Below are 24783 nucleotides of genomic sequence, written 5' to 3'. Positions count from 1 at the left end.
TGTGAGGATGGAGACTCTGAAACCCACAAGAGCACATACCAGAGGGGATGGATATCTGTTTGCACAGCCAGTTTAAGAGCAGATAAAGACATAGGGAACTTCTGGGTATGGTTCTGGCTTATAGCTGAGTGGGGAGCAAGGGAAGTGCCCAGTCTTGTGGGAGAACAGGGTTCTGAGCAGGAGTGATCTCAGCCACCCCAAGGTTGGAATCTGTAAGTAAAAAACCTATTTTCTTCAACATTAATTGCTGGGTCATGCATCAAGGCACCATGTGGACAAACCCAGGTTTGCTCAATGACAGTGTTACAATTTTCAGCTCTAACAAAGGAATTAACTTGATCAAACTAAAAAAATGCTGGATTGTAAATTAGAATAAGAGCCCAAGGATGCTTCTCATTCACCTGTAGCCCAGGTCAACTCCCCAACCTTGTCTTCTGGTATTCCTCCAAATCTCTCTTCACATCTTTAATATTCATCCTTTGAAATCCTTCTTCAGCCAGCCTCAGGTTTTGAAATTGACATAGATCAGTAAAGCCCACATTTTGGTGAGTGCTACTTATAAACTTACCTTTTTTTCTAGACTTACTGTTTTGTTGTCCCATTCCCTCACATAGTTCAATGAGGTTAATCAGATTAACTAATTTGAGGTGTGTTATTAAGATTCATTGTAGCACTGTGTTATTTTCCTGCTGCAAAATTACTTTAGTAGCTTTCTTCACATCCTCTGACACTATTGTAGGAAGAGCAGAGTGGATACTTGGAAAATGCTAGTGTTTTTTGTTTGTTTGTTTGTTTTTGTTTTTATTTTTTTAACCAGGCTCAAATCATGGATGCGGAGTTCTGCCTCCTTTTCTGTTTTGTGTTGGCTTGCTTCCCTACCTTTCTCCAAGCAGGTAGGTTGGAATATGTGTACTCTTTTGGGCAACCCTTCTTCTGGTAGAAAGAGGACCATGGCATACAGAAAGAAAAATTTAAAGATGTGATAGAAAGGTGTTAGAGAGTACTTTGAAGAACATTATCTTGATGCAGCCTCTTATGAAGAGATATCCTCAGGAGACTGAAGTAGCAAAATGGCTGACAATATGGCAGAAAGGAGAATACTTGTAGAGCAAGATTATGAATAGCAGTGTGAAGCAGAGAGTACCCCAAGTTATTTTCCCCATATAACTGCTTGAGGAGGATTTGATCTGAAACATTAATCTCTATTTCTCTAGAATCTATTGCAACGTCTGGCCCACCCTTTGTGTTCAGAACTTTGAGCCATATGTAGAATATAGAGTAGTCATCATCAGGTGGATTTTCATAGAAAAACCACAGGGAAAAATGATTAGGGAAAGACGGAGAATTATCTAATAAAAGAATTATTAGTGGTTTAGAGAAAGAAAGGAAAAGGTAAGGCAGGCAGTAAAGATCAAAGGGTTAGAATGTATAAGAATGGATCTAATATTATCTACACTAAAACTTTTTGCAATAATATATTTTATCATTATCTTAAGCAAATATGTTATTCAAAAGTAATAATTTGAAAATAAGTACTATTTCCTTACAAGTAAAGAAATCTTCCTCTTTAGGAAATGTTTTATACCCTAAATACAATCAGCTCAGGTAGATAGATATTTAAACATATTTTTCAAAAAAGTACAGTGTGTCTGTATAATTGTGCTGAAAGTTCTGATGAAGTTTACACAGTATAGAGCAATAACCCTTTTTTGTACCTGTTAATAAAATAAACATCTAATAACATCCTAGGAAAACAAGATGCCTTTATTTGAAGCTCTGAGGAGTCAATTATTTAATATCAAGAACCATATTTATTCATTTCAGCAATGTTGCTGTCAGACATTGATGAACTCTGTGGAAGCTATTTCCAAGCCCACAATTGTAACTAAATTGAAGGAATAGGGAGGTGTATTGAACCTTTTTAATGCAAGATTGACATCTCAGTGAATGAAGGCCCATTAAAAAAAGAATTAATAAGAAAAAAATTAGATACTACCCACCAAGATGACCACTAGTTAAAATCACTCTCTATGCTAAAAGATGTACTCTGTTTCATTCTCCTAATAATCTTTTAACACATTCTTGCTTTTTGTCCCCTACTGAACAGAAACTGTCAACCATCAGGATATGCATACTTTAAAAAAATGAATAAAAATCTATGAGTATGTATATGAATGTATGGACACACACATATAGCTGGACAAATAAATCACCCTGCTTGTTTCCCTAAGTAGAAAAGAGTCTTTGACTAAGAATTTATTGAGTTCTGACCAAAGAACTGACCTCAGAACTCCTTGCTTAACTCATGGTGGTGGTCAAATGCTTAAAAGGTTTAGGCAGCAGCCCTCTCTCTGGTCGACACTGTGCAAGAAGCAAGTGGCATGTAGGGTGCAGGCTAATAAACTGTGGGTGACACACTGCAGATTGTATTTGGAAGTATCCTATGTAAAAAAACAACTCATTTTCACCATACTACATCTTTTTAAATGAACATTAAAACCTTGCAATATAGTTAAATTATCATAATTTGCAGCTATAGAGCTGGAATTGCCAAGATATTTCCAAAAATGACCATTTAAACATTAACACTCTTTTATCTTTAAATTATATTAACTTTTCTCCTAAAGTCTCTGCTTAATTTCCCATTGTTGGCAGAACTACAATCTCTGCTGGTTTTGACTAGATTTAAGTGTTACAGTTGATGGGTTCTCTGAGTCTGTACATGTTACAGAGTTCTCCCAGGTGTGTTTTAGCAGTGTGGCACATGCTAGATTTTGGAAAGGAAGAAAGTCTAAGGAAAAAAAGGGCAACAGCCAACCATGTTATCCTGTTCAAGCATGCACATGTTTTATTTAAGTTTTCTCCAAAGGTCTATTTTTTTTCCAGCATAATGCAGATATTATGCTATCTTTTAAAATAAGATATATGAATTTCAAACAAAATTGTCAAAAACAATGACCTTGGTTACTCCATATGGTACACAGAAATAATTACATTTCACTTACAATACAGATGCACTTAACACAGTCATCAATAGTCATTCACCACCAACACAGTATATTTTTAAATCACCTAAAACACCAAAAAGTTTTTCTCTTTTCCAAAAGTCTAAACAAAGTCATAGTTTTGGATAAATGATAAGCTGAAAAGGAGGCAGAATTGTCAACTGAAATAATCTAACTGAACTGCATTTTTTAAATGTAATATTCAGAACATGAAAATAGAACCTCTTATTGGGAATCAAAAGACTTAAGTATTCTTAGTCTTAGTGGTTCCTTTAGTCTACTTTTAAAAAAGTTCTTCAACGAATGCCATCAAAGAAATTTCACTATATATTTGCTCTAGAAGCATAAAGTGACATGAGGCAGGTGTTAATATAATTGTTAATATTCACACTCCAGGAAGGTTAGTAACTTTTTAAAAGGCATACTAGAAATAAAGCCAGTTCTTCCCAAGAGAGAGAGTTTATCTTACTTTCACTCACCCAATGTTTATTAAAATCTACTGTTTGCATGGTATTGTTCTAGAAGCTATTCTAGAAATGGGAAGCAGGAATTTCTGGCTTCATTTGAAAATAGTTGGATTAATTCCTTTTTATGATAAATTATGATAAGCATTTAAAAATCTTTACAGTAGAGGGATAATTATTAACTCTTCCCATGTATGGAAACCAAATTTGATTCCTTACACTGGTGGCTTGGAATGAACAAAACTTTTCATTTGACATAAAACTTTTTTACACTGTTACGTGCAGACATGTCTGCTGATATATTTTAAAGGTGAAAAAGTATAGAGACTTTTCACGTAAGTGTACATAGAGATCAAATTTGCATCATCAAACTCCTGTCCTCTTGATTAAGTGGAGAAAATTGCTCTTTGCAATGTACAGGAACTTTTCTGAGATAAATTTGTGCCGCCTTCTCCAATGGTGTAGAAGGCATGCTTTAATCAAATATTGTTATATAAAGCACTTCAGCTTATCTCTGCATTTCAGTTCACATTAGTTATTCTCAAAACTTATTTGAGATCTAAAGCAAAATAAATTATACACCAAGTGAGATTCTGGGATCATTGATCCTGTGATAATAGTCTCAGCTAACTCTTTTAATGAAACATACAGTGGTACATCCAGTACTTGGGCTTTTCCGTGACAGCAAAGAGATTAGAGATAATTCATGGATGTCAACTCCTTTTTTTCTAATTTTTCACAAGGGGATTGATGATGACAATCCACTTACAGGATGATTTGTTGGGGAATACAAAAGTAGGAAAGTCATTTGATCTACAAAACATTAGTCCAGTTGATGATGATAAACCCAATAGGAAGGTGCTGTAGAAACACAGGAACAAGAAATGCACCATCACAGGAACACAGTGGACCAAAGAATATTACTTAAGAACATTTACGACACAAGAGTTTTCGATTAAAACCTTATCTAAAACCTGGCCACACTAGAAGTTTTTCTATGAACGTGGCTCTTACTGTATTTATGAAGATCTGGAAAGTATAACAAAAATCCTGATTCCTGATACAACAGGTGTACAATGACTTATTGCAGTTGTAACAGTATCTAGGTGCAAAGTGAAATGATAATTAATACTGAACTATCTGAACACTTTTGATTTATTATTGAGCATCCCCATGAGAAATGCTGCAGTTCTAAAAGGAGTTTATTTGTACAGCCCACCATGGAACATGAATAGTCAGCTTGTTGTAGGTGAACAAAAATTCCCCTTTCTACAATTATAGTTTATCATGCCTATTCTGAAGACAACATAAGGAAACTGAGATCACTGCTCCAAAGAATTCTAGCATGCATTATGATGGTTTCCTTCAGTCAATACAAATGTGTTGCATGAGTTTTTTTTAAATATGCAATAATCTACATCATAGCCAATGTTCATGGTTTTAACAGGAAAAATTTTTATCAAAATGTTTTTCATATTGTTTTGTTTTGCATTCAACTGGAACATTAGGTTCAAAGATTTATTTTATTTTATTTTATTAAAAAAGAGTTCTGGTCATAAGAAGCATCAGTAGGCGGCATTTCATTGTGCTCATTCATAAAGCCAAAGGGCCACAGACTATTCCTCTGTACAACAGGTCAAACTCTAAAGAAATGCCATTTGGTGGTTTCATTTCCATCCTCTAGTCTGGAAGCTTTGTTTTGATTTCACTACCAACCTTCTTGCTTTGCTGTTTTCATCGGCAAATGGTTTATATTTTTCTTCTTTCTTCCACATTGGTATTCTTTCCACAGCCAGGGCTCCAATTCTCCTAGACCTGATTCCAATTGTCTTACAAAGCAGACACTCTGACAATGTTTCCCCCTGAGTACTCAGGAGATTCTGGCCTGTCATCTCCTTCAGGAGTGGTTACTGGAGGTGTTGGGATGCTTATTATTGCTGTAGTCACATAAGGTTGTTCACAGTTTAGTTTAACACACTCTTCCATTTTGGCATTTAAACTGGATCGGCTGATGAGGAAAAAAATAGATTTAAGAAGATAAGTTGTTTACTTAAAAATTTTTTCTCCTACAACTGAGGTATGCATATTGTCATGTTTATAAGTTACATTTTAAATGTCTAAAAACAATCACCATGACTTAAAAAAATGAAGCACCAGACTTTAATATATAGGATGGGGCAAACCTAAGTTTATGGTTGTTCATATGGAAAATAATACAATAATTAATAAATAATAATACAAGAATAATCTGAGTTTCATGTACTCACAACTATAAACCTACATTTGCCCCACCCTCTTTGTTAAAGTGAACATTAGTAAGGTCACTAATTGTAAATAAATATGTAAAAACCAGCTGAATTTGTTTCTATCACTATTTTTCAAACAGTGTTTTCTATAAAAATGTAAGAAAGAGGATCATGTAAGTTTTTAAAACATTGGGTTGAGCAAAGTAAAATAGTTTTCTTTAAGAAAGAACCTCTGAGAAGTTTGAGATACTACATGAAAGGTATATATCCTGTAGATATGAATCATTTTCCATCTTGTCTTGTTGGGATATAGGATGCCCTTGAAACTCTCCACATCGTGATGCCCAAATTTTAAGAACCTCCAAAAGTTAGCCATTGCTAATACTTAAAGGCTTTCCCAAGCAGTTTTCTTGCATGAGTTTAATACTCTAAGTGGGGAGGGGGAAAGGAGAAAAGGAGAAAGGAGGGTATACATAGGAACTTCACACTTTTATTTTCATGGAAAAATTAATTTAAATATAATGTCCCAAGATTTTCTTTTTAAATACTTCTCCATTTTCTACTTTGGAGTGAAAGAATATCTCTGAGACAGAAATCTTTCATTGCTCCAAAATTTAATATTCTGGTCCCAGAGACTTCTGATTTATGTAAGTCAACATGGCCTGAATTCAGAATCTCATCCGGGTTTTCCACAAGGAAGTAGCACTGAATTAATGATTGTTAATCTAAAAATATAAGCTATTTAATTTGAAAAATGAAATAAAATTATTTGGGCAAATGATCCTTTTAATGGCTTGTAAAAAAAACAAGAAAATAAAGAGAAACAAAGGGAAAACACCAATAGAAAGATCTCACTTATCTTTCTTTGAATTGGATTGACTTTTATGTTTATTGTTGCTAAAATATTTTTTGATCGAAACTGAGCATTGACTCAAAACTGTACATTAATTCAAAATTGTGTAGGCTCAGTTTTAGTTTTCACTGTCATATGGACTGTGTTGATTTATTTAGAGGTGCCACTGAATAGTTTTTAATCATATCAACGTCAATTTAATTTGTCTCTTTTAGCAACGACTATCATTTCAGGCTATTTGTGTTTACCTAAGGGGCTTCTGCATATAGAGGTGACTGTTCAAGTAAGGAATAGCTGTGGAATTGAGGAGGTAACACGACATTTGTGGTCACCCAATTGCCTTATCTTCTCTCTGCTCTTTTCATATTGCTACAACTACTCTTTTGACTCATAATGAATATTACAGTAGGTCCATTTTCCTATTTGTTACCATCTTACTTTTGTCTCATTCTAAACTCTAGGAAATAGAATTTAGATGCTACAAAGGTAGCAACAAAACTTCAGATGGAAATATACTCTGGGAACCAGCACAGGTGTGTGTCCACACAGATTAATCTACCTGTTAGATAGCGGGTTTCTCTCCACACATCTGATCTGAATCGTACTGAGTTCTTGCACACTGCCTCGATGGCTTCCTGATACATTGGCATTTGGGATGCGGAAAGTTTTTTTGTGTCGTCGTGAACAGCAAGTGCTGGTGACTCCTTGTTGTGAAGAGAGAGAGGGGCTGTGACTTGAAGGACGGTTAACAGTCGAAACCTCCATACAGCTTTCTTCAAAGACTTGTTCATCCACAAACTCGTGATTCTGTTCCAGAGGTATAAGAGAATATGAAGAAAGACAGAAACACACTTTAACTTTAAAACAATGAATAGCTTTATTTTTAAAACTCAAAAATATCCACGTATATTTAGACTATCCAATGGGTAACTAATATCATTTTCATAAAGATTAGAATATCAAAGCCACCTCACACTGGCATTTGTGGGAAAACAAAATCTCTTTAATTAGACCTTGAGATTGACACATGCAGACTGATTAAGTATCTATTTGTAGGTTAACTTTACCTTGAAATATCATTTTTTAATTTAAATAGCAAATTTGGAAGTTATAAGCTAAAGAAAAAACTTGAAAATTAATATAGATAATAGCCACAAAAAGTATAAATTCTCATTAATTTTTATTTTTAAACACATTGAAATATGGCAAAGAAACTATTTTTAATCCAAGGTAAATTGTCTGCTATATAATAACAAATATTTTCACAGGGAATTGAAAATATTTTCAAATAAGAAAATGAGGTACCCAGGACATTTCTGATTTCTTCAGATGTTCCTATAAATTTTTCAGTAGAGAGAAGAATGTGACCTATTAGTTAAATAAGTACAATATATTCATCTGCAAAATGTCTCACTTTAGGTTTGGCTCAGAAGGGTTTTCTTATCTTTGTGATACATCTCTAGCTGTACTCCGAATCTCTACCTGAGTTCAGATTTCTTCTAGCCAAGAAGTAAACAGTGATGGACAATATTTCACATAGTACATCTTAGAGAAACACAGTGTAAAATTTGCTTTAAAGATATTTAATGAAAGAATTGCCCCCTAAAATGCCCGTGGAAGATGTTTTCCTCAGTCATATAAGGGAAAACATTTTTGGTCTGAGCTATTCAAAATGACTTCAATTACTATTTTTTCTTGTGTTGCTGGGAATAGTCTTATAAAGGGACTATTTTCCACATGCAGAATTCCACTTAACTATCTTCCATCCTAAACATTAGCAAAACAATTGAAGCAATTCACTGGCTAATAGAAAATAGATTGTTTTAGTTACTCATTTTGTCATTTCTTTGCTGAGACAAGCATTTTGAATTTAACATTGTACATTTGAAAGTCCAGAGAAAAATTTGTTCAGATAAGACAGAATTTTATGTTAAATATTAAATTTTATAGAAAAAATATAGCTCACTGAGGATTCACAGTCTGGTTTTTTTTTCCTCTTGCAATGCACATTTCACATACATAATACAAGTTATGATGCACAAGATTCCAGATTCTCATTTATCTCCTCAGTGACTGGAAGTGAAGAGATCATTCTGCTGCTGTTACCATGTACTTTTGTAGATGGCTCAATTTAAACTTTATCAATTGGTATTAAGTAATTTTTGATTATAAAATGCCTAAATGGTAAAATTGCAGAAAAAAGGAAATAAAATGAAAAGAATGAATAGACATAAATGCATTCTATTATTAATGTTATCATTTAAATTTCAAAGAGTTATTTTAGTAAGTTACATACCTATTTAAAATCCTCAAAGTAATTTTCAATTTGAGATAAAGATCAACATTTTTAACATGCCTCAAAAACCTAGCACGATATACGCATTGTTTTTCTGTCTTCTCTTGTGCTATGCTACACTCTCTCCTTCTGACCAGCCACAAATTCCTTCAAGTTCCTCTTTGACTGTGGTGGGCAGTTAGGCAGACAAAAGCAGAGCAAGGATGACGGACCTGACACAGAAGGTCACCAGGTGGGAGAGGTCCTGGTGCCTAGGAAAACTGGGAAAACAAGGAACTCATCTTCAAGGTGACTTTTCCTCCCTTCGCATATTGCTGGTCCTGGGTCATGACCCTCCCCTGACCTTTCCTCCCCTGGCTTGGTGCTAGTCACACGGGTCAAACCCCCTTAGACAGGGAATGAACAGTGGGGCAGAAGAGTAGCCCTTAAGCATTAAGCCCCCAGGAAACTGAGGTTCCGACCTGCGTGAAATACATCTAGGCCTCTGTTGTGCTTCAGCTCCAGGCCCAGAAAAGCAGCAAAACCAGATAGGGACACCCCAGCTGCTTCAGGACCAGCTGCATTGACTAATGACTCCCTTCCCTAGCATCGATCAATTAGTAGAGACCATGACCCTGAAAGGACACACTTGGAAAGGTGATGAATGTTCTGTTGAGATCCTCTCCTGGGACTTCCCCTAAAATCTTCATCCTTAAAAGCCCTTAAGATGGATGACCCAGGCCCTGCCTTTCCCTGGCCCCTACTCTACTCCCACCAGGTATATCACCTTTACCTTCCTCTCTCCTAAGCTTCAAGGGCCTTTCGTTTGCCTCTGTAATTTGCTTCCTGAACCTATTTCTTCTACCTCTGTGACTTTCCAAATAAATATTCTCTTGTAGTTTGAGTCTTGACTCTGATTTCCTTCTTAGCAAAACTCAAGTACCAAGGTTGCTGAATTGAAGGCCCAATCTGACTCCACCAGTCTAACACCGGGTGCCATTTTATTTCCTGTTGCCACCACAAACAAGACCAAGTTCTAGCCTTCCTCAGGTTACATCACCTTTTGTCCCCTTCATTTTTTTGCCTAACTATCTCTTAGTCATCCTGTGGGCCTCAACTTAGGTCTCTCCAGAAAGACTGGCCTGATCCTGTAGACTCTGGCTCCACCTTCTTTGTCCCAATCCACGGTGGCCCCATTGTTGCTTTCCTACTCATTGTCCTTCCCTAGTAATTAATATTCATGTTTTGTCCCACACATGGAGGTTGATGGGGACAGAAACCACAACTGACTTTCTGACATATCTATAGTCTTGGCTCACAGTCTGGCACATAGTAGGCAAGTAGGCATATTTGTTGAATGCCTATATAGGTAAATGAAAGTAAATGAATAAATGTATAGGCAAGATGTTGGAACTGAGAATACAAATATGCATTTCTGGTGAGTGATTGAGAAGACTTGATCTAAACATGGTGAAAGTTTTGTTCTGCTCTGTGGTATCTTTTGACAAGCAAGCTAGAGAGTGGGTGACTTTGCTAAAGAGGAGGTCCAACTGGGCAGCTATAAATGGAGAAATGCATACTCTATCCTCAGTCAAAGAGGCTTGATGCTGATTAAATGCCATTTTTTCTTATGAGAACATATAATTTTTGAATAAAAGAAATGCTTGTATTCAGTCATTATCTATTTTTTATTATTACTATTGATATTCCTTTCATCCAAATGTCAGGAACACTTGAACTTCATTATTTTTTTTTTCTGTTTAATGAGCATTTTAAGAATCATGGTAAAATGGTATTTTATAGGACTTGCAGTCAGCTCTTGGAAAACAACTCTTCATCTGCATCAAACTGGTATTTTAGACTAGACTAAGGATAACAACAAAGGATAAAACCATTTGAAATAATAAGTCTCTAAAATACTTTCCAAATTGAAATGTTACAGCAGTCTTTTAAAGTAATTCCAAATATTGTGGGGTTTTTTTTTTTTAGTATATTTTCCAGTAGTGCAGACAGTGAAAACCTGCCTAAAAGAACTGAATATTAACAAAAGCGAATGTGATTGCTACAGGTACCAGGGTGCGAAGTTATGCAGGTTCCTTACCGTGGTTTTTTCCAGGCAATGAAGCAGGTGGTGGTGCTGAGTTTCAAAGCTGGAGATGGATTTGCTCACAAAGGGCTGCTCATCCTCAGAGGACTGTGAACACAGAGAAGAAGGGCTTTCTATTTTATTTGCAAACAATGGGAACTTCAGCTACACAGAGCGATCTTGACTATTACCTGAGATTAAATGGCAGCATTAAAAAAAATAGTTATAAAGAGACAAACCACCAGTTGATTTTATATTTGATAATCAGTATTCACATTTTTGTCTAATTAGCAGTCTTGTCTTTAAGACTTGCTTCCCTAAACAGAAAATTTAAATCTTTTCTATGCATTCAGCTACCAAGTACCTTTGAAAGCCTGACCACCATTATTTTTGGACAATAACATTTAATTTAATACTTAGATAATCCTGAACATGATATTATGCTCACCTAAATAAAAGTTATTTTGTAAGTAAATATGACTGGAATCCTAAATATTAGAGGAAAATTTTGAGCTAAAAATGGTTTCTCAAATTGGATTTCATACTGTGTGCTTTTATGACACTAAACGGTGTTCCCTCTCCATTAGAAAGTAAAAGGAGACATTATGGCCACCCCTACACCCATTCAAGTGAACTTTAAGGAACGTAAGTAATTTTGAAATAAAAAATAAGTAGGTATTTGGGTCATTGGGCATTTTTTACCTTCCCCATGTAAAAAGGGTTTTAAATCCAACTCCAAAGTCACAGGGGTCTCCCCCAACACCCTGAAGCAATGCAATGCTCTGGACACTAGAGGGTGCCCTATAATTTGATTTAATTTGGGCACTATATTTGGAGATAGCATCGCATTGCACAGGTTGAGGGCTCAGTCCTACAAGACTGCCCCGCCCCCGCTTACATACTTTAGATTCTAGTTGCAACCTTAAATTATCACCTGTGTTTCTGACCACCTCGCTATAGATTGGAGGTTCTAATGATCCCCTCATTGAATTTTTAGATGCCAACTGGCTATAAATCAGAGATTCCCACATCCTCTTCCTTGAGTTTGATTAGTTTACTTGAATGGCTCACAGAACTCCAAGAAACATTTTACTTACTAGATTAATGGTTTATTATAAAAGTATAAAATATAACTCAGGTACAACCAAATAGAAGAGAGGCAGAAGTCAAGATTGTGGAAAGGGGTAAGGTGCTTCCCTTCTCTCTGAGTGTGCCGCTCTCCCAATTCTCTACCAGTCCACTAACTAGGAAGCTCTCTAATCTCCCTCCTTTTGAGTTTTTACGGATGCTTCATTACTGAGGCATGATTGACTGAATACATCATTGGCCATTGATGACTGAACTCAGTCTCTAACCCCTCTGTTACCTTCCCCTCAATCCCTTCCCAGGAGGTTGGGGGATGGGACTGAAAGTTCCAACCCTTCAGTCATTCAGTTGGCTCCCCAGCTCCCGACCCTAGATCAGGTCCATAAGCCATCTCATTAACACAGCAAAAGATATCTTTTCAGCTCTTTTCCCTTTGGAAATTCCAGGGACTTAGGAGCTCAATGCCAGAAACAGGAAGACTAAATATGTATTTCTTATTAGAAATCACAATATCACATCATGTTTATATGAGAGTGTGTAAAAATCTTCCCAATCACGAATGAGAATCATAATTCACTGGCAATATTTCTAGCCCAGTTTCTAACCTCCTACCTCCAATAAGACTTCTAGGGAAGGGATTATTTAAAAATGACCCTTTTATTGTTTTAGTAGCGATTTTCATAACTAACCACAATAAAATTATATGATTAAGTAGAAATATATCAATATTGCATCAATAAACTGAGCATTAAAAAAGTAAGGTGCTTGGCTGTACCTGTAGTTGATTACTGAGTAAGCCATTCCGTTTGCTTTGCATGTAAGCATTTGCACTTCCGCTTTTCGCTGCCCGGATCCTGGCAAGTCTGGCTTTCTATAGGAGAAGAAAAATAAAAGTCCTGTTAATACCTATGAACTGTTTTCTTAAAACAGTGCATATATTCTTGTATAATTCCAATGTCAGCATATGTATATTTAAAAGTATGCCAGCTTTTGTAACTATCGACAATTAAATTTTCATCGTATTGAGGCAGGTTAGCAAGAAACGAGGAAAATTTCCCAGCAAGTGGAATGAAGAAACTGAGGCAAATGGCTGAACAGACAGACAAATGGCTGAACAAACCACTGGAAAGGCTGAGCAATTAACAGCCAGCTAATAAATCATAAAGTCCTATCCTCCCTAACTGAAGATGCCTAAAAACAGATGTTTTAAATCACTATAGCCACGGAGGTAGATAACACAAAAACCAATTAGAGCCAGAATAATCCAAGATAAAGGTAAAACTAACTTGAAAATGACCCCAGACTCAATTATATGCTCATTTTAATCCATCAGCACACTAAATGACATACCCAGAAATCTAATGAATGTTCTGTTGAGGTCCTCCCCTGGGAGGTCCACTTAAATTCCTGCCTATACGAAAAAGATAAAGCCCTCAGGACAGAGAACACCAGGGAGCTCTTCTTTGAGCATGCCCGCACTTTCCTTTCCTCAGGCATGTACTTTGCTGCTTCTATCCTAATAAACTCTAAGATCCCAAGGAGACACATACCCAAGAGAGCAATGGGCAGCGGCAACTGACTTGAGCCTTGATCTTGTCCCCAGGGGCCTTTCTTTTGCCTCACTGTCTTGAGCTTTAATAAACTTACTCTCACATTCACCTGGACTGGCATCTTGAAATTTTTCCCTGCACAAGTCAAGAACCTGGAGGGTCATCTGACATGAGAAACGTCCTGAGCCGTGCTGGGGCAGGGCCTGCACCAGACAAGGAAGTGGTCTGGTAATGAGTGTTTTATTTTAGTTAACATATTGGTAAGATTAATTAACTACTTTGGAGCTGGGTTTTGCATTTTAAGGATTGTAATTAAGTCTTTATAGTAAGATGAAGTTATTTTATTATTGTTTTTGTCAATTGTATTAAGAGAAAAATAGCTACATTATTTTATTTATATTTTCACTTACCCCAATCTAAGTAACTTAATGAAATAAAGACCCAGAAAATCAGATGCCAACTCTTTTTCATTTAAATTAATATCCTTTTTAAAAATTAGTAATTAAATTCCAGAAACCAATTGCCTTTCTTTCCTCCTTTCTTCTTCCCTCCATCTCCACAGGTCCACACAAAATCATGCTCATCTGATTTCTATTTCACTCTTAAACTTGTTGAAATGAACACAGTGCTCCCCACTCTGGAGAGATTCATAGCATTATTTTTAATTTTTAAAGCATTTTATGTATAGGGAATGTTTTTCATTTATGTATAGAGAATGCAGAGGGTTTAGGGTGGTCAATTGAATTGTTCTCATTGACAGAGAGATCACCAAAGTGATATTACTGAGCAAACCGATTGCTTAGTCAGACTTCTGGTATTCCATCTTACTTTAGAGCTGCTGCTGTATATCTGCTCTAGACTGTCACGGAACGGGTCTGATTTTCACTCCTTGGGGAGCACTGTTTTGGTGTCTGTTCTATTTATGTGACATATATCTAGCGTGTATGTGTAAGGAAGCAACTGGGATAGCCTGAATAAGAACTTTTTTTGTAAAATTGTCCTATAAAGACTCCTTTTTTTTTCCCTTTCTACACAACGTCAAAAAATACTGTCTTTAGTATGTAGCTCTGGAATTTTTTAAAAATAACAATTTAAAGATTATTTAAATTTAAAAAAATCAAAAATGAATATATACATATGACAAAAGTTTTAAACTACAAATGTGCATGAAAAACAAGCCAGTCTTTCTGGACCCTGGAGCTGCCCTCCTCCTATGCTTCAGAAACAACCACCAACATATTTCTAGAGAATCTTGCAAGAAGTTTTCTAGGCATACAAAAGCAAGTATATGTGCTTTCATATGTATATACACATATATTTTACTCAGGAGAGTATGCTTCACACTTTTACACTCAGCTATTTTCATTTCGTACAGCTCAGAACTCCTTCCATATCTACATGTATAGATCTATCTCATCTGTTTATGGATATATAATATACCACTCTATGAATGAAGCATCATTTATTTAGCCAGACAACTACAGCAAACCTCTTAAAGCATCTTTTGCTACTATACACAATGCTGCTCATTTTGAACATCATAATGAGAGAATCTGCAAGAGAAATTTCTAGAAGCAGAATTATTCCTGGGCTGAAATGTGTGTGTGCATCTTGTTTGAGAGGTTTTACAAAACTTTCTCCAGAGTTGTTGTATCAAGATGCCCTTTCACCCACAGCGTTTAAAGTAACACTGAGACATCTGAAACTCTCAAAGGAGCATTAAAATATTGTCTGGCTTCAACCTCACTCCTCTCATCCTCTGTGAATTTATTCTTCTTGTGTGCTGATTCCAGGTTCTGTACAAAGATCACATTTACAAGTGATGGGAAAAAGACAAATTTTACTTTTTGTTGATGGTATAATGTTTACTTCACTGAAAATACTGAGACACTACTACACAATGAAGGTGGAAGGTAGAACATTTTTAACTTCAAAGCTGTGCTGCTCAGCCAGGATTTTAGGCCATACTCAATAATAACAATGGCAAGTGACAAGCACATTTGGAAATGACTTAGTATGGATGGTAGAAATTCAGAAATAAGTGAATTAAATACACATTTACTCATTTCCAGAAAGGGGTTATTATTGAAATTGAGTCCTTGAGTCTCATTGGTCTCCTGGACCATTCGATGCCTTTTTTGGTTCCCTTCCTTTCCCTTCCACTCCTTTTCTCCCTCCCTCCCGCCCTCTCTCACTCCCTCTAACTCTCCCTTTCTCTCTCCCTCATTCTCTCCCTCCTTTCTTTATGCAACTACTGAGTGTAATTATATATCATAATTGCATATCATATTTACTAGTTACTACATCATAGTTACTAGTCTCACCTATGTCATTCTCTCAGCATTTAGCAACAATATTAGAACACATTATGTCTTTCATAAAGGAGACATATAGATTAACCAAAAATACTGTACTGTCCAGCAAAGGAAAATGAGACATCTTTCACATGGAAAGCTTCCATATGGTGGCAACCACCCCCATAGAAGTAGTTCCAAAGCTTAATGAAAAAGAAGCAGTTATGCTAGAGACAGAACAGCCATTTTGCTAAGTCATGTGCTGGGTTAGAAAAAAAAAGTACCCTTTCCATTTCAATTTCAATCATGAATTTTGTTTTGGGTTAATTGGTTTAATTGGTCTTGTGGATCACCACACCAAATGTCTGTTGAATGCTAGCCTTTATGACCTGTGATTACATTTCCAGTAGGTAATTGAGAGAAATTGTTTTACAAAGGTATTTTAGAAAATCACTTCACTTCTCATACACTCATTATGACAATCTTGGCAACTTCGGCTCTGTAATTGGGAGGTTAAAAAAACACCATTCACTACTGACAAGAAATGTCTTCCTCTCAGCCCACTACCCCTAACTAACCCTGTAGGAAATACCATTCTTTTGCATGGTCCTGTACTAAAAAATATTGTGGAAGTTAGGGTAGGTTTTCAGTAAATAGTTAGCCTGAACAAAAATATAAGACTTCCAAAATTTAATTAAAAATAGGGTTTATGTTGTCAGTATAAAAATACCTTTGCAGCTTTTTTCAAATTCTTTATCTGCCTTGAGAAATATTGATGGTGTCAGGAAAAAATTGTTTGTCTTCATAAATTCCATTTTTCTCTTAATACTCTAAACTTGGCAGTGTTTTTCAAAGTTAGTTCCATAAAACTAGTACGTGTTATAGGTAAAATTGAAACTAACTGAATGATGCAAACTGGTCCCATGGCCAAGAAAAGCTTGGGAAATGCTGAGAGGTTAAGTGAGTTTCTTTGAGATTAGGTTCCTTGCAGCAGATTATGTCGTGGTTGTTCTTGTGAAGATGAAAGGAGGATATAGTATGCAATATTTCTCACTAATTGGACATAGAACCTTTTTATTGTGGAGCATGCAGAGGCTAGTGTGCAGTGGTTTTTAGCAAATTGATTGTTTTTCAATTGTACCAAATTACATTATATAGACTTCACAATGCATTCTCTGGAACAGAGGCTGGAATGCCAATCAGAGAAAGATATATAAGCCTGAAACCACTAAGACAGCAACTTCCTTAAATGGGTTCCATCTTCTAAATGAGGTATCATGTAGATTGAGAGACATTATATTAGACCCTCTTCTTACCAAATCACAAAATGTTTTCAATACTTTTGAAAATAAAGGTATCCTAGGCAGCCTGGTAAGATAGAGAAGGTCTTCTCCCTTGTAATTTGAGGCAATTCCTTACTCCTAAAATATCAGACACGTTCTGTACTTCTTGTATGATGTACTCAGGAAATTTTACTTATACTTGTAACTTTCATTTAAGGTTTAGTAAAATGTCTCTAGTGGAGGTAATATACTGAACTTTCCCAGCTTTTCAAAATTTAAGGAATTTATTGGAATCTTCCCCCTTTTTAAGGAAAATTACTACCTTAGAAATGAGACGTTAGTGCCAAATGATAACAAAATAAGAGGAAGGAAGTCAGTGGAGAAAGCACGAGATTCCTAGCTCTAGAGCTTGGTTGAAGCTGGAAATGGCAGGGCTAGGCAGGTGCTGGGCTGGGACTTAGGTCAGTGGAAGGGACACCAAGGGGCTCAGAAGAAAGGGCGGTGGAACAAGAGAACAAGAGGGGAGAGGGGAGATGAGACAGGATGTAGGCAGGCATCAGAGAAAGAAAGATTCATAGTTCTGATAATGTCAGAGTTTTCTTGTTTTAAATATTAGTCAATAGGTGGGTGAGCATGAGCTAGTCATTTCTAAAATGAAAATAATAACACTTCCCTTGCAAGTTAATTGTGAAATTATAAATAACAGATATAAAGCACCTGGGACATACTATAAACTCTAGAGAGGGTGGTTGTTGTTACAATTAGCATTATTAAGTTATAGTCATAATTACTATCACTATTATACATAATAATTACTCACCAGTTAGCCTTGTAAATATGCAGATGAGTAAGGGGTATGATTTATATTTTAAAACAGGGTAAGCTCTTTGCTTCAAAATATCAACTCTTGTCATTGCATTAACTTAACTTCACTCTGCCTAATATAGGCTATTCAATAAATGTTTATTGAATAACTGAGTGAATAAATAAATCTTTTAAAATATAATGATGATGGGGTAGGGGAGAGATATTACAGTTTTGGTCTGTATTTACTCACACATCATTGTTTCATTAAGAATTTATCAAGGACTGATAGAAATGGGGTAAATGCATCCTTTAAAGGTTGGGGACAGGCAGGGAAAGCAAGAAGAGCCCTTGCTGGTGGGAAGAACCTAGAAGAGTGAAAGTATCCCTGAGTGAAGATGGGATGTTCTCAAATGAGTATTGTGAGTATTTCATGTTTTTGCTTAAGCTTGGAGGTGAAATGGGGCTAAACGCCACAAAATATGATCTGAAAGTCATTTTGAAGTACTACTTTTTACTGTGCTTGACTGATGTTTTTATTGAATGGACTCCTTGCTTGGTTGAATTAGCTGGTTATTTTTGCATAACTTTGGTATTTGTCCAATCACACAGTTCCAGATAAATCTAAACTATATTAGCCTGATTGATACTTAGTGTTTTTTTTTTTAATTTCCTGGGAAGGTAAATAGGAAGTATCCCTTAGTAACATATTTAGTTCCATATCCACTGCTCTTTCTTAGATGACTAAGCTCATTTTATTGGTTACAGACTATTTACTAGACATATCACACCAGGTTATTGTATTTGGCTTTAATATAGCCAATTTTCCTGATAGTCATGATATGCAAAATTCACTGCTTTATGGCAGACACTTAGAATACAAGATATTTTAAAAATACTAAAAAGCACTCATAAAATATGCTTTTCAATTTGGCATACTTATTTTACATCACATTTAAAAATTTTTGTATTCTAAATTTCTGTAGGCAAAATGGATTCTAATATATTCTAAGATTTTCTTTGTTGATTTGCTTGTTACAGATGTCAAAGTTTGAAAAAAGTACCTACAAGTTCTGTCCAAAAGATATCTAGTCATGTAGTGTAAAAAAATAGAGACATTTATTGAAGAAGATACAAGACACAAGAAATTTTGTACATAGGACAATGATACCTCAGTCCCTTTCAAAGTAGGTAACTTGGGTCGTCACAGAATTCTCCCAGTCACCGTGAGCTGCCCTGTTGTATTTTACTGAATCTCACTGGTGGTCTAAAATTTCAAAGGTCATTTTAGTTTTGGGAAAAGCCAGAAGTTGCAGGGTGCCAAATCTGGGCTGTAGGAGGGCTGAGTCACCTGGGTTATTTAATGTTTCATTAAAAAACTCTGCATGAGAGGTGATGTATGAGCAGGCATGTTTTCATGATGAAGCTGCCAATCACAAGTTGCCCATAGCTGCAGCCTTCTGAATCACCTGAATGGTTTTCATGGAGGAATGTTCAAGTTGAATGCAAAATTGGATGCAGATTCATTGCTCAAGTTGCTCCGTTATTTTGAATGTGAAGGCCACACAAAACACATGTTCACTCAGTGGCATCCACCACCTCCACTGACTAGTACAGTGAAGTTGTCATTGTTCATGGAAATGCATTCCAGTCCACCCTCCTTGGCTGTCAGGATACATTTATGTTGCCCAAACTGTTCTTGTTATATTAACAATGGCTGGACTTTTTTCAGATAGTCCTCATATATTGGTTTGGTCAAAAACTTTGTTAGTTTTTTTCCATAAGATAACTCTTGCAGTGCTTAGTTGTTTTTACCTTCATTAGAAACATTTTGTTAGCTCGTATTGTGACAGCTGTCATGTCAGTGTGCATTAAAAAAAAAACATAGCAAAACTGGTGAATTTTGTCTATCATTTTAATATTGAAGATGGAAGAAAATAGGCAAAATTTTTGGCATATTATATGCTTTATTATTTCAAGAAAAGTAAAAACGCAACTGAAATACAAAAAAAGCATTGTGCAGTGTATGGAGAAAGTGCTGTGCCTGATCAAATGTGTCAAAAGTGGTTTGTGAAGTTCCGTGCTGGGGATTTCCCCCTGGACAGCGCTCCAGCCTCAGGTAGGCCAGTTGATGTATACAGCGATGGAATTGAGACATTAATTGAAAACAATCAATGTTTTACCACATGGGAGATAGCCACATATTCAAAATATCCAAATCAATAAAACTGTTGGTGAAAATGAAAAATGTGTCTTTTATTTTATGGAAAAAATCTAAATGGACTTTTTGGTCAACCCAATGTTTTGGACATTGGTTTATTTGAAAATCAAATTTGTAGTTCCCATAGTTTTCGTATAGGTAGCGTTCACTGGCATTGAAAAAAATTATTTATAGTTAGTAAAGAAGGAATTATTAAGGAAGGAATTTCTAGAACAGAGGTTGATGGGTCCTGGGGAGCTCAGGTGTTTGTAAGATTTCTGTCATTGTAAAGAATGTACTTGTGTGCTCAGAAGAGGGATTTTTCAAGTGTGGCCAGAGCCAGGGTTGTGGTGCATGAAAGTCCCTGGTGGAAATTCTGTCCACGTCTTCTGGCCAAAATTGTGCCTGGCATAAGACTACAACTGCTCAGAGGGTGCCTTTTTCTATCCGCCCCTGTATAGCGGAGTATCAGTTCTATCTATTTACAGTAACTGGACTATTTATTACTATGTTCTACAATAATGAGTTAAAGGTTAGGTACTTGTCAAAAAATGGGGGATCCTGTGAAGCAAATTAAAGCTTAGAGAATGACTCTTTTGTAGAGGAAGAGGATTTCTGACAATGGACATGAACGAGGTCTCTGAACAATACGCTATTGACTATACTGATTAACTTGAACTCTCCAAAGAGTCACTTTATGAGTATTTTATACTTTACTAAAGAGATTTACATTGTTCAAAGACACATTTAAAATCCCTTTTTGGAATTACCTTCACATCCAGTTCTAAACTGCACAAAAATCTCTCATGATATTTTATAGTTATACCAATTTACCCAAATTGTGCATCTATTTTGGCCAAGGTTATGAACGGTTTTTGGATATTAAAAAAAGTGAAACTATCCTCAAATGACAAAGATACAGTGCTTGTAAAGAATATTGGAAATCTAGCACTATAGTCCTGGGGAAATTACAAAGGAGACTTCCAAAATTATTTGTAAGCAACAAGGGTTCTGGTTCTAAGGATGACTATTTTGACAAAGAATGGGGAAGGGGAGGGTTTTAACATTTAGTCAGTTTCCGAGAGGTGGTCTACCATTGTGTTTAAGTGTATGAATGTAGGAGACAGATTGGTTTGGATTAATTTGAATGATGGTCCTCCAATTTATTAAGTATGTGACCTTAGAATTTCTCAATTTCTGGGTACTTTAGGATTCTCATCCACAAAATAGGAATAATTTAGGTAACTAACTCCTATTCTTATAAAATTTTATAATTAGTTTTTGAAAAACATTAAACCAATATCTGGCACATTATAAGCCATTAGTAAATGTGTAAGTTGTTAATATTATAAAATGCTTGAGTAGATTTATATACATTTGAATATAATCTCAGTCTTATTGTGAGATAGGTATTGTTTTTCCCATTTTGCAGATGAGTATGCACCATGCTAATCTTAGAGAGTTTAATAAACTGGTGTGAAGTTCAGAGAAACAGTCAACTGTTGGGCCAGAAATAGAACTCAGCTCCAAGTGATCCGATTTCTCCCACTTTCTGTGTCAAATTTGTAAAATAACCAGACACATTTTGGTGCCCTTTAGTAGCCCTTGCTTGCTGAAACCACTTGACCTCTAGTGGACAGAGACAAAATGAATCTAGAAATCTGATTTTAATAAAATTTGCCAAGAACCTATCTTTGATTTTGCTACTGTCATTCCTGTTGTTCTCTACATATTTCTTTCTTTCTGCCTCTGATTGCAGAGTGGGATTGTATTTCCCTTCCCACTTTGAAGTTACACATAGCCATGTGACTTGCTTTGGCTAACCCAGTTGAGATGGAAATGACTTGGCCCACTTCCAGCAGGAGGCTTTAGGAGTCAGTGTATGATTCATCATGTCCTTTTACTTCTGCTTAAATGATTGCAGAAGTACATTGTCAAGATGGAGTTTCCATCACTGGACCAGTAATTGAGTCGTAGCACGATTGAGAAATATTCCTTGTCGTGTTAGGCCGCTGAGGTATTAAGGTTCCATTGCTGTGGAATAACCTAGCTTGTGCTGACTGATACAACTATTGACTGGATCTGGAACAATGAACAGCCAGTAATGGATTTTAAAGCTCACAGGGAGAAGTGGAAAATGCTAAGTGGTTACACAGAGCTGAATACACACCTTTTGTGCTCTCCGTTTGTCTGCTCGTTGATTTTGGTGGTAGATCCGACTGAAGTTGGATACAATCACTGGAACAGGCAGAGCAATGACCAAGACCCCACTCAATGAACAGATGGATCCAAAAATCTTTCCTGCTATGGTTTTTGGTACCATGTCGCCATACCTGGGTTAGAGGAAAAGAAATTGTTTTAAGTCACAGACAGTTAGTTATTTCCACCTGCTGCAAATAGCTTTTTACTTTAAGCAAAATGATGTTTTGGAGCAATCTATCTCTACTTAATGGCTAAAATATATAGGGTTTAAAATTTTAATAAACCAGAAGTTACAAATATATGAGTGTAAAAATTACCTTTTAACCTTGCATTCTAAAATTAATTCTAACATTTAGAAATCTTTTTGATTGCAAAATACTTTAAGCCAGATGATTTAATGATAGTTCTTCAATTTGTCCTTTCTATAACGTGGCATAGTTCTTTACATTTATTTAATCATAAATATTTCTATGCTGAATTTTATAGTCTGAATAAAACACTTTTCTGCTTAATTTTTTCAACATTGGATTAGTTATAAAATTTAAATAGAAAAATTGGAACATCACGTTCCTTTCATCAGGTATAATAACTTAAAAATAAACTCTCCAAGGTCCCATTAACATTCACTTGTGAAATCCAATGACATGATAATCTTACTCTATCTCTCATTTGTATTTGGTTAGTTGACTCCTTTCTCTTTAAAAGACGTTTTGTTGGCTTCAGTATTTATTAGAAAATTTCCCCAGTGGTGCTTTTACCTCATTGGCTGCCTTACTATCTTATTTCTGGCTACTTTTCCCTTAATTAATTTCTAAATCTTGGGATGATTTAAGTCTCAGACTGAGTCCTCCTATCATCTCCATGTAAACCCTTTTCCTATGTGATTTTATTTAATCTTGTGGCTTAAAACTACTATCCAAATGCTGATGATAACCTAACTTACATCGACAGCCCTGATATCTATCTTGAAAATCAGACTCATATTTTCAGTGCTATGCTCTAATGATTTCTACCTTTGGGTGCTCAAGAGCCAATTATGACTTAAATTTGCCATAAAGGAACTTCCATTTCCCTAGCTTCCTCTGCTCCCTCAAATCTGTCCTTTCTACATTGTTTATCACCTCTAATTAAATGGAACCTCAAACCACTCAAAACTGAAACAGCCACCCAATCCTCAGTCCCCTCGTCTCATTGCTCAGCTAGTCTTGTTGCCTCTTACCAAAATGAGATTATGTCCTTTTGGTTCTCTTTCCTCAACCTCCATTTCTCACAACAACCCCAGATCTCCTTGCTTGCCAGAGCCATGGATATAGCCTTTTAACCTTGAACTCTTTATTACATTACCACATTATAATTCATGCTAGTATAGCAACTGGAGTTAACGGCTTTAAAAATGGAGATTGGACTGTTGCTACTTTGCTTCCACCTTCTAATAGACTTGAAATGAAAATAAATCCAAATTCCTCACTTTTGTCTCTGAGGGCCTATTTCATTTAGTTCCTGCCTATATTTCACACCACCCGCCACCAAGCTCACTGCCCTCCGGCCACGCTGGCCATCTGGCTTTCTGTCACATGTGCAGCCCCCAGATCATCATTATTCAGGTTGAGCCTTAAAGGTCTCCATTCGAGAAATTATTTTCTGGCCGTTTATTCTCTCCTCATCATTTTCCCATTTGATTACTTTCACAGTACTTAAAACACGATATTTAATAAAATTTTAATGTATTTATTTTCTGACTCCCTACCTGCTGTGCCAACATTAGAACATAACTAGGAGCTGCTCTATTTTGTGTCTCAGCACAAAGTAAGCTCTTAGTAAATATTAGCTGAATGACTACATTTTCCCTGCCTTACCTATATAGAATTCTCCTAAGAGTTCATTGCTAGGGGCGGTGGCAAGAAGGAAATCCTTTGATCATATTGTTGCAGAAGTCACCCAGCTGCAGCAGTACAGCTCCAACTACTCCTTGCTCACTCAGGGGGCCTGGGGGTCCTCAGTTCTCTGAGAGTTTAGTCCTAGAAACAGCGCTTAGAGGTGCTCAGGTATTGGAATCCAGACTCAAGGGGGCTTTGAGAGTACTTGGGGAAACATTATATCTTGAAAGGTGATCCAGGAAAAAAGTCACTGTTTTTGTGGGAAAATGTTTGTGTGTCAATATGGAGATGGAGCTTGCTGAGGAATCAGCCAAGGAAAGGCTGGTAAGAGTGACAGCAGGCTGTGCTGACTGGCACTGTTTTTGGTGACCCCATGCCAGGCTCTGGTCCTTTGCTTTAAAGGCCCAGCTACTTGTTCTTGTCAATCTTTATGGGTGATCAGCTGTTGGGCTAATTCACCATAACTAAAATTTCCACAAGGTTTTGGCATCAGAATGACAGTATTAATGTATAGTAAAATATATTAATAGTCTGAGAACTGGAATGCTGTGTCCATGT

General features: G+C 36.2%; 1 protein-coding gene across 1 annotated transcript in view; it reads right to left on the bottom strand.

The window, feature by feature from the left end:
* Positions 1-2832: 2832 nt before the first annotated feature.
* Positions 2833-24783, bottom strand: part of KCND2 (potassium voltage-gated channel subfamily D member 2) — a 526970-nt gene continuing 505019 nt past the window's right edge. Inside the window, exons 2-6 of the mRNA XM_054564474.1 lie at positions 22317-22479; positions 12791-12886; positions 10945-11037; positions 7128-7375; positions 2833-5477 (exon numbers count right to left, since the gene is read on the bottom strand). Of these exons, the coding sequence (XP_054420449.1) occupies positions 5300-5477; positions 7128-7375; positions 10945-11037; positions 12791-12886; positions 22317-22479 (778 nt within the window). The 3' untranslated portion in view covers positions 2833-5299. The remainder of the gene's footprint in view (positions 5478-7127; positions 7376-10944; positions 11038-12790; positions 12887-22316; positions 22480-24783) is intronic.

This window comes from Pteronotus mesoamericanus, unplaced genomic scaffold (genome assembly GCF_021234165.1).
Source record: "Pteronotus mesoamericanus isolate MK-2021 breed Mesoamerican mustached bat unplaced genomic scaffold, CSHL_Meso_final scaffold_85, whole genome shotgun sequence".
Classification (NCBI taxonomy): domain Eukaryota; kingdom Metazoa; phylum Chordata; class Mammalia; order Chiroptera; family Mormoopidae; genus Pteronotus; species Pteronotus mesoamericanus.
Note: the sequence above shows the minus strand (reverse complement) of the source record. Positions and strands in the feature narration are given on the sequence as shown.